The 11,278-nt window shown below is 53.1% G+C and overlaps 1 protein-coding gene across 2 annotated transcripts in view; it reads right to left on the bottom strand.

Annotated features, from left to right (window-relative positions):
• Window positions 1-752: 752 nt before the first annotated feature.
• Window positions 753-11,278, bottom strand: part of fam20cb (FAM20C golgi associated secretory pathway kinase b) — a 17,572-nt gene continuing 7,046 nt past the window's right edge. The window contains exon 4 of one of the 2 annotated variants that reach the window (XM_078102589.1): window positions 753-908. In XM_078102589.1, coding sequence (XP_077958715.1) covers window positions 854-908 — 55 coding nt within the window. In that variant the 3' untranslated portion in view covers window positions 753-853. Of the gene's footprint in view, window positions 909-1,572; window positions 2,240-11,278 lie in introns of those variants that run through there. The other variant, XM_078102590.1, reaches the window with a different exon arrangement.

The following is an 11,278-nucleotide window of genomic DNA, read 5'->3' as shown; positions in this document are numbered from 1 at the left end:
TGGCAAAACCCCCCGACCGGCTTATATTTAGAACGGGCACCGGGCCGTTCGTGCCTTTTGGTTTCCTGGCTCTTCCCCTTCACCCACACATACGTGTGTGGACGTAATGTCATGCATGTGCACGTGTGGAAGAGGACCAGATGTGTTGAAGACTTGCTGATGCAATTGCTGCTGAGCTGTGGCCTGAAGGAAAGGCAGACTGTGCATGCGTGTGCGTGTGCGTGTGCATGCGTGTGCTGTGCGCGGTGTGAATCCTCTTGTATCACCAGCATTCCCTCCACAACACGAGCGCTCTGCCTGTAATGACGCCCTTAAACCTGAGCGAGCCGGTGAGCTCGTCATTGGTTAGTCGGGGGTGGGGGGGCGTATGGAGCCTTGTAGCAGGAGGCTGCAGTCATTGTTGAGTCAGATGCGAGCTGTGTGGGGGGGGGGGGGGGGCCGGCCATGACTCACGCTCCGTCTCTGAAGGACGTGAGCGGTGAAGAGGAAAAGCCGATGAACTGAACGGGCGCAGAGAAGCTTCGGCGACGTTCCACGCGCGCAAACATCTCGAAGCTCCAGTGTTTAACAGAAGGTCCCGAGGCCCGGCTCGGCGTCCTGCAGGTTCTGGTGCCTCCGGGGGGGGGGGGGTTAATGAGCCGGCACCACGAGAATCAGCAATCAGGGAGGAACGTTAACCTGCAGAACGGTGGCCCTCCAGGGGGGAACTGAGCACTTAAGAGCACATTGTACAAACGTTGTTTTCTTTACTTATTTAGGCAAAAATGTCTGTAACCAAACCCCCCCCTCCCTCATACACGTAGGGTCTACTCACTTGTCCAGGTGAAAGGCGGCGATCTCGGCGTTGTGTCTTTCAATAGTCAGAGAAGTAGAAGAAGTCTGGAGGGGTCTCCTGCTCCCGGGTTTGCCTGCAGAGGCACCGAGGGGGGGGGGGGGGGGGGGGGGGGACGTAGAGGTTTAACCTTCATGCAAAAGGTGAGCTTCTGACAGTCACAATGCAAACTTCTAATAAACCTACTTACTTTCATAAAGCTTCCTACTTTTGATTGACAAATGAGTTAAAATCCCCACATTGTCTCGTCTCCTGGCTGCATGTAGCAGCAGCGAGACAGCAGACTTCCACATGTCCTCCTCGTGTCCCTGCAGAGGACCCAATGTGAGCAACGGCCGAGACACAATGAACACTCGTCCTTGCAGCGGTGGCGAGACGACTACAAGAGGGGACAATTCGAAGGTCAGAGCATCCCCGCAGCACCAACTCCTCCTCTGCATGTGGACCTATTTCTGCCCGGCTCTGATCCTCCCCCCCAAAAAACTGCTTTCCACACACATTCTGCCTTAAATCTGGGCTACTGGAGGGAAAAGAGGCTTTTAGAGGCTTAAAAACCCCGGCGCTGCTGGAGGACGGCCCAGGACGGGGCAGGACGGACAGGGAGGCAAAGTCGAAGCCAATAGGAGGTGAGAAGAGCCTCTGAGAAGGTTTGAGGTGGAGGAAATGTATTTGAGGAACAGCAGCGCGCCGCCGAGCGGCTCTTTTTGGAGCGATTTCTCCTTTTCTCCCGTTTGCTTCTCTTTCTTTTTTTCATTGACAGCAGTAAATACTTTCCAGGAAGGCAGCTGAGCGCAGTGATTTGGACTCCAGCCGCTGCATCGACCGCTGCAGCTAGTTGGAGGAGGATGAGAAGAATGGAAAACTATCTTGGCAGCTCGCTCTCCTCCCTCTCTGCGTTCCCTCCGGATGCCTCTGTGTTTATTCTGCTGAGAATCCTCCACCACGTCTCCTCTGCGTCTCCGCTTCCCCTCCAGCGCAGTCGTACTGGCCGCTTTCTTCTCGACCATCTGTATCTGTGTGTCTCTCCTTCTCCCAGCTTCTCCCCTCTGTCTCATCCGTCTCCATCATCCGACACGCGTCCACATGCAGAGCCCCGTCCCCTCCTCGCGTCCCTTGTCTCCTCCTGGGGGGGGGGACGCAGCCGTCGCCTCCACGTCGAGGAGGAATCGATCCCGACGAGCGTCTCTTCACAACCGAAGGACAAAGTGTCCAGCGGCGTCCCTGCTGGGACTCGGGTCCATCACAGCATGTTGGAACATAAAACGCAGGAGAAAACGCTGCCTGCAGGCCGCCTCCTTCTTGCTGGACGTGGCAGATTTTGTTGGTTAAGTTCTGGCGTTGACTCATTTGCAGCGTCACACACTCGTCACATCTGAGAGGGCGACCGCAGAGCGTCGTCATGGAGACCTGCCGGGGAATAAGCATGAGCAAACATTCCTCCACACGCATACTTCACACAGTGCGAGGACATTGCTGTCTGCATAGGGGGGGGGGGGGGGGCACTGAACGGCAGCCAGGAAGCAGGAAGGCTGGATAATTATCCTGATCCACATCCAATTCAGACGTCGATGGAGTTATTTATAGCATGACCCCCCCCCCCCGACCCCCCCCGACCCCCCCCCCCCCCCCCCCCGCTGACCAGAGAAGGAGGAAGATAAAGTGTGGCCACGGCAGAGACGATAACCAGGATGTCTGTTACACAACATTGTTTGTGAATCCTGTGACAGCCGAGCGTGTTTGTGATGAAGTGAACCATCAGAACCATCAGAACCATTAGAACCACTAGAACCACTAGAACCGTTAGAACCAACGTACGGCATTAATGCACGACTGCACCTATAAATGAATACACGGTGCACTGAGCTCCTCCTCAGACTGCTCGGTGGAGCTGAACCTTTAAAATATTTTACAAAAACCATCAGCTATGCTGAGTGAGAAGTTGGTATTTTGCACCAGAAGAAGAAGAATAAGAAGAACCGTCCACGCCGGCAGCAGGTGAGACATGCCGAGCCGAGCCGAGCACGCCCGGTTAGACACGGCTGCAAACACGTAGTTTACACTGGGGGGCCAGAGAGTTTGTTGGCTCCGTGCCCCCCCGAGGGGCCCCTGCAGCCTGTGGGCGAGCGGAGGAAAATGTACCTGTGCACACAGTCCTAAGCTGACCTCTGGAGGGGGGGGGTGATGTTATTCACATCACATCAGGATAACGGTGTTTGGCCTCAAGCTGCAAATAAAAACGACAGAGATTGACTGTGTCCAGATGGTGAGACGTGAGGAGACGCTTGTGGGGTTAAACCCCCCCAGCATGAAGTAGCAGTTAGCTGACACACTGTTTTTGTGGATTTTAACCCTAACCCTTAACACATAATTAATAAATGCGATCATCTCCAACGTTTGTATTCAACTAAATAAAACACAGAATGTGCATAAAAATACACACGAGACAAAGCGTCAATCTGTGGATACTTTAATGCGTATTTATTGTCCCCAGCTAAACATTATCTGGATGAACTAAAAACCATCGTCGTATCATTTATCATTTGAATGATCCACTAATAACTCAAAGATCCTCTTCATTATGGTAAAAGCCTGCAGCGACGTGCACACGGAACACGGAACGCAGCAGCACGGCTTGAAAAAAGACACCAGCTGATTTCCAACTGCTGACATCAGCTGAACACACACACACACACACACACACACACACACACACCAGGGGCTCGCTAGACAACCTTCACACAGCCATCCAGGTGTGTGTCTGTGTGTGTGTGTGTGTGTGGTTCGTCACAGCTGCCCGGGCACTGCAGTGCTCTTCATCCTCCTCCTTCTACTCGTCCTCCTCCTTTACTCCCCCTCAGATCCCGGGCCTGACGTGCAGGGAGACAGTTTCCTCCCCCTCTCTCTCTCTCTCTCTGACACACAGACTTACAGGTGTGTGAACACACACACACACACACAGGAAGGAATTATGCAACTAACTGTGTCTAGTTATGCTCCTGGGGGCCACGCAGGCCTCCGGCATGCAGCCGTGTGCTTGAGTTGAGCCTCGTAACCAGGGAGGGAGACGCGGCTATCAGAGGCTCAGCGCGTGGCGGCGCCCCCTGCTGAGTGTGCAGATACGTCCTTATCGACACGGAGTACGTGTTCATGTCAGGAAGTCACTCTCTGTGGATTCATCCTTCATGCAGAGGCACGCGGATACAGAACTCATCACCGGAGCTGCAGGAGGCCATGCAGAGAAGAAACCAGTAGAGTGACTCCAGGAGTGGACTTGTCTTATATATATATATATATATATATATATATATATATATATATATATAGTCTGGGTGGTTGTGACGAGCCGAGCAGCAGATTTTGCTGCTGACAAATAAAGGCCGAGAAAAGGAAACTAATCATCATCTTGATGCGACTCTTTTCCTGCAATTTGAAACAATAAATACAGACGAAATGTTCCCGAATCAAATCACAGTGCAGTTACAGCCGCAGTACAAATAAATAATAGATGACGCACTTTGCTGTTGAAAGGGAAGAACAGTGAGTAAAAGTGTCCATAATGCAGACCTTTGGTTAAACACCCTTGTATTGTGATTCTGAGTTCGACCTCGATGGGGAAGAGAAAGCGGCGGCGGTGTTATTATGCATGATGAACGCCGGCCAGCTTTTTGATCACGCTTATTTATTTGTCATTCTCTCCTGCCAGCTTGCAAGCGGTGGTTCTGGCTGTGCTGATTCAGGTTGAACTCCGGCGCCGAGATTACATCTGCTGTAACATTCCTTCTTCCTCCCGGCGGCGACAACAAAAGGGCGTCAGACAGCAGCTACACAACACGGTTTAACCCCGCGTGCCCTGGTCGATGACTTAAAGCGCGGTGAGGATGAGAATCTTGTCTCGCTGTGATCAGCGCTGGACTCACACGCGTGTGCGGCGGCCTTCGTGCTGAGCGTGTGATCCATCCATCGGCCCCCCCCCAGGCCAGTAAAACCGCCGCCCGCAGCAAAAGCTGAATCTCATTTCTAAAGACACACAAACACAGACTATCAAGCGCGGGGATTTTTTTGACAAGATTTGATGGTGGTCGCACGCCATCGATCGCGTGACTGGAACCGAGCCGCTCGACCCCCCGGATCGGAGCGATCGCTGCCGTCTGACGCAATGAGACGCAGGGGGGGGTTAAAGGTCACAAACAGACATGCAGAAGGGAGCCTCCTCTCACACATCTGTGAAGCTGCTTCCATAGTGTCCATGTAGCGTGTAGCGTGTAACCCACGGACCACCTCGCTCACTCCGTCCTCCTCCACACATGCAATGGTTTCTCATATTTATTCTCCTCCACCCTCCCTCAACTCCGGCCTGAGTCATCCCTCGACCCCACCCTTCCATTCCCGCCCCCAGTCAACCACGTCACCAGAGCGCCCGGCTTGCAGCCCCGAGGCGTCGCCTTCTGCCCACAGCTGCAGAAACTCTTTACCAAACGCAGCACCCTGTCTCCTGACAGGCCGAGCCGGGACTCAAAGGAGCGGTTACTTAACAGGGCGCATTTATATCACAGGAGGGAGGGGTGGAGGAGGTGGAGCCCCCCGGGCCGCGCACACAGCGTCACACTTTCATGACACGCAGGTCGTTGAGTTGACTTCTTGTCATCTGAGCAGGACGTCGACGACTCCTTCCAGAGTCCGATCACACAGCTGAAAGGCATTAAAGCGCCAGTGGGATTAACCGCCTCACAGCGTGTGCACGTGTATGCGTGTGCACGTGTGTGCGTGTGCACATGTATGCGTGTGCTATTTGCATGAGCAAATATGTGCAGGTCTGCTCCTTTATGTCCATGCATTTCAGTGTGGAGCCGTTCGTTGATCCCAAACCGCCAGCGAAGGCCTTCCTTAAGCCCATCAAGCGTCTCTCCGAGCCAGAGGCCACACCCCCGAGAACAGAGAGCGTCGCACAGGCCGGCCGCCGCCAAAGCGCCAGAAGAGCCTCTGCAGCGCGCCGCCGACTTAGCGGGACGTCCGTGAATTGGACGCGCTAATCGAATCACGAGGGCGGGATGAAAGGACGGCAGAGATGTTTCTGCTCGGAGCGGATTTCTGGACATTGTGCAGAACATAAAGCCAGAGCGGAGGAGACGTGAAGTCCTAGGCGGAGCAACAGCCCCCCCCAGGTGAGTCACCTCCAAAGACGAGAGGGAAAGAGGTTTGATGCCGAGTGAGACGCACAAACACACATCGTGCAACCAGCTGTCTTCCACACTCACATCTTCGTGCTGCTGTGTGTGCGCGGGGTTTCCCCCCCAGGAGAGCAGGCTCTGTGCAAACAGCTGTACGGGGGCCACGAGCTCAGCAGAGACGCTCACACGGGGGCCAAAGAGGTCGGGAATGAACCTCCTCCATCGCAGCCATAACTCAACAGTGTATTTTCACGCGTATATCAGTCCAGCGCGATTTAACAGATATTGTAGGTTTATTTATTATCTGCAAGAGAAATTCAGTTTCACTTTTTGTATTTAAATGTAGTTATTTCCTTTAAATGGAACCGTAGAAGTGAACAGTTTGGCAAACTGGAAATGTGGTTCCAAAGCTCCTCTGAAGGCAGAACTAATCTCTAATCTCATTGGCCGAGATTAACCTCAGCGGGCGGAGCCTAAATGCCAGTTGATTAATGACATCGCAGAATAAACAGGAAGAGCTCCGATCCAAAAGAGACTTCTTATTTTTCACATTCATTTGTTTTTAATACTTTAGTCTATAAAATAGTGAAAAATGGCCAACGTGATGTCACGAATGTGTTATTTTGTCCAAGCAACCGTCCAAAGCGCACTAAATTTAATTAATTTACCCCGATGTGAGAAGATCTCACATGGCAGAACGTTGATCGGATGTTTGCCTCTTTGTTTTTTTGGCTACTTTTCTAGTTTAATTCATCTCACATGAATAAACGAGATTATTGTTGAATATCAGACAAACCAAGAGCAGAAGATTGTATCTGCTTTTATTATCAGCTGCTTTAACAAGAGGAACAGAGACTCCTGCAACCAACCATCGTGCAGACGTGAGGACGTGTTCCTGCCCCCCCCCCTCGAGCCATCCTTGGCCTGCCGATGTAGATGCCATCAAATGGCCTCTCACGGGGGCTGAATCCTCCCTCTCCTCCTCCTGTCTTTCATGTTGGAGGCATTAGTGACAGGAGAGTAATCAAAGCGGCCCTTAATGCCCCCCCCCCATCTCCTCCTGTGCCCCCGTTGGGGCCACGAGCGCGCTTCCACTCCACCGGAGAACCAAGAAGAAGAGGAGCAAGACGGCTAAGAGCTCCACGCTAATGGACCCCCCCCCCTCGAAGGACAGAACAAAAGGAAACACACAGAGATTGTGGACGGTAGGAGGAGGGACTTGTTGAGACCCAATGGGACGGGTTTTACTCCCCATGAACCCACGTTAGACCTGTTTACTAAAGTCCACATTCAGATACAGCCGATCGCATACGAGGAACCCAAGAACATAAATACGTCATCCAGCCGTGTGCTCGGTGCTTTGCAAAGATATCGATCATCAAGGATGTCCTCCGGTTTTCACTCCTTTTAACTGTGGAAGCCTGCGAGAAAAACCACTTTCCTCCAGGAATCCAAAGAGTAACTTACACACAGATGGTCGACACCAGCTGCAATTAATATTAATGGGGAAAAAAGTGGTGCATTTTAATGAAAAATTCAGTAACCTTACTGCGGGCAGCAAGATACATATAAATGTAATTAAAGAGGGGATGAAAGGACCTCCCCCCCCCCCCCCGTTCACCTGCAGCACCTCGGCTCGGCGAGGACAGAGAAGCAGCTGAATTGGACACGGCGAGATAAACCTCGTTCATCCCATTAAATCCAGCTGAAGTGGCTCATTCTGCAGGCGGCCCCCCCCCCACCTCGTATCGCTCTCAAACTCCCCCCGGGTGGGTTTTTTTTTTTTATGTGGCTGCTGTTTCATTTACCTCCGCTTGAACCTGCGACTTTTACTTTAGTCAACCGCGGCTTGAAATTACCCAACATCCACCACGGCGCCACTGAACACAGGCTGCAAGCGTGAGTAATTAGCGCCACGCCCCCCCCGGACCCCCCCGGCCCTCGGGATTCTTTCATGTCTGGATGGAAATTTATTGCAGAGACAATTGGTGTGATTGTGCAGTTTGCATTCCGCGGCAACAGGACCCGACGTGCCTCCATGGACTCGCACGCCGCTGCAGAAGCAGAAACACCGATTGTGTAAAAATGTGATCTGGCAAACGTGCAGCGGCAGGCGAGCGGCGCGCGCCGCACTTACGGCACGCCGATCTCTGCGGGATCAGAGCTCAGAGCCGAGAGCCGAGCGTCAAAACAGGAACCTGAGACGAGATCAGAGGTGGGAGGTGGAGGAAAAAGGGACTTGGGAGGACTTAAAAGTAAAGAAAAAAAAGGAGCAAACGAGGAGAAGGAGAAGCGGCTCGGAGGTGCGGTGAGCTGTGATGGACCGCGGTGTCACTCAAATTAGAGGGTGGGGCCCACGGTGGCCGCTGATAAGCAGATAGCGAGCAGAGCGCTCCTATAAATACACTTAGCACAGACAGGGAGGCTGAGAAAGGACGAGGACGGGAGGAGGGAACCACAAACTCCATCATGACCAAGGGAACCAACACCCTGTTTAATGCACCACGGCTCAGGACCACCGAGCCCCCCTGGCTGAGCGGTTTCTGAAGGACTGCCTGGGAGGCTTTATGAGGGGGGGGGATTCACAGTTTGCACAGAAGTGAGGAGAGGAAAGGAAAGGGGGACGATCCTCCAGTTAGCACTGGGAGCCGTGGCCGGGGGACGGGGCAGTGATGGAGAAGGACGCAGGAAGCACGGAGGTGAAATGTGTGAGACGGACGGAAGCGGAAGAGGAGGAGGAGGAAGAGGAAGAGGAAGAGGAAGAGGAAGAGGAAGAGGAAGAGGTCTCTGACGCCCACCGACGAGACACGTTTCATTCGTGCGTTCAGGAGCGTTTCGGTCGTCCATCTAGACGAGACAACAACCGCGACTCCAAAGCTCATATTTGAATAAGCGCTGGACAAACACCATCGCCCCCCCCGTCTCCCCCCGTCTCCCCCCAGCTCACTAATCCGAGCCGTTTCTCCTCGCTGTGCCCAACAACGCTGAAGTCACTTTTCTCTTCTCGCTCCCCGAACAACAAATAAGCGTAATCGTGGCGAGCGCGAGCAGGCGGCGTCTCCATCGCCGTGATGACCTGCTGATGTGGAGGCACAACGCCGACTTTCTGCTTCTCTAAACTGAGGCAGGTTCGTATAAATGAAAGAAACGTTGCTCTGCTCGCATTGACCCCCGTGTATGAAATCACGTTGAGTCACAATATTAATATATAACAATTATAATATATCTTTACAGACAAACAAGGTTTTCATTCTGGAAAAACATGCAGATTTAATTTTCTTTCTTTCATGAATGATGATGAAATAGTTACTGTGACTGAATCGTCTGACACGTGTGATGTTTCCTCCTTGAGTCATTTTCATGTGTTTGCTTCAGCAATGAGAACATTTGCATCTCCTGCCAACAAAAGCCTCTCCAAACTAAATCCTTATCCTCAGTTAAAATTACAGCGCCGGCAAAAAAGCAGAGCTTTGGCAGCGGGTTGACGCATCACGGCGACGCGCCGCCGTCATCCTCCTCTCGCCGCCGCAGGTGTCTGAGCGGCGAGTTCGGCCCCCTGCAGCCCGTCTGCACGTTGGGACCTGGTTTTTAATCTTCCCACCGCGGGTCGGTTGCATCGCTTGTTTTGACTGCCGTCTTTTCGTCGGTAGAGAGTCAGTGGTGAAGCGTGGGGGGGTTTGGGGAGGGGGGGGGGAGATGGGGGGTCTACTTTAATCAGGCTCTCAGAGTGAGCAGCAGTGTGGGACAGATGTTGTGTAATCCGCATCCATACCATAGCTGGCAGCTGTGGTTCACACGACCTCTTTCCCACCGTAACCTTAGCCGCCGCTCGGCTGCTAATGACGTATCCCGACACGCTCCCGAAACACCGGGGGGGGGGCAGGGAGGGGGGGCAGGGAGGGGGAGGAGGGGGGGGGTAATTAGACCAAGGGTCCATTCGCCGTGAGGGAAAGGCTGAAGGAATGAGATAAACGCCGTATGACCGAAGACCGCGAGCTGCTCAAATTAAAGCTGACAATCAGAAATGTTGGAGAGAGGGGGGGGACGGGGGGGGGGCTTCACCTCCTGCTTCACCTCCTGCTTCATTACGCTCCTCCTCAGGTGCTTTTCCCTCACACTAACCACAGCCTGTAGCAGGGATCCCTTTCTGCTTTAACAGCTGGTGGAGGAGACGGAAAGTAAGAACATCAAACAAGCGGCGTGAAGCCCCACGAGCCGCCTCAGCCCCCCCCCCCCCCCGACCCCCCGACCCCCCCTCGAGGCCGCGTGACGCCGGATTATTTCGGCCCTCGTAGCTCGTGAATCTAGAAAAGTCAAAGCAGCAGTTCCCTCTTTCTGGAGCCGAACGCATGTGAAGAGCTTCTCCTGCGTGCTGATTGGCCAGGAGGCAATTAGTTAATTAGGGATTAATAATCAACCCACGAAACCCCGTTTGACGACATGGGATTAATTGTCGATTGTTATTGTGGGATTGAGGCTTCCGATCAGGGATTAAACAGCGACGCGCTTCATTCACCAGCAGCTGAAACAAAGCACATTTCACATTTGGAGCATTTAAAGTTTATCGGATCCAAACAACAGAGCCGAGGTGAAAAAGCTGCTTCCAGGACGAGCGCGTTGGACCCGAACGGACGGAAGCCGGCGGCAGGAAGCGACCGAGACGGGACCCGGCGTCACGACCGATGTTCACGCTCATTTTGTCCTTCAAATCAAATCTCCTGCAGCACAGAAGTTAAAGGGACTGGATTTGGATTTATTTAGATTCCCACAGCTGCCAACAGATGTGGAGCCTCGCGAGGCGACAGGCGAGAGGAGCCAGTCGCGTCTTCTGCTGCTCGCAGGCCGAGACGAGATGGATCAGACAGTGAAACGTTGATCCGACTCGTCCTGACCTCTGGACCACGGCGAGCTTCGTCGTGGCCTGTTTGTAGTACAGATGTTGACTTTGATCCACGTAAAAGAATCATTTTGTTCCTCTGGTCCTCAATACGAAGGACACGCAGGGACAGACCAACAAATGTCCCATCGAGCTGCTGTGTGTTCACACACGGAGTGACGCCTCCTCAAAGCCCAGAGACACACACACACACACACACGCACACAGAGACACACAGAGACACACAGACACACACACGACTCCTCAAAGCCCAGAGACGGGACGACAGATGTTATAAAAGGCTGCGCGCAGACAGACGCACACAGACACACACACAGAGACACACAAACACACACACAGACACACACACACAAACACACACACAGACACACACACACATAC

This window comes from Gasterosteus aculeatus, chromosome 5 (assembly GCF_964276395.1).
Source record: "Gasterosteus aculeatus chromosome 5, fGasAcu3.hap1.1, whole genome shotgun sequence".
NCBI lineage: Eukaryota > Metazoa > Chordata > Actinopteri > Perciformes > Gasterosteidae > Gasterosteus > Gasterosteus aculeatus.
Note: the sequence above shows the minus strand (reverse complement) of the source record. Positions and strands in the feature narration are given on the sequence as shown.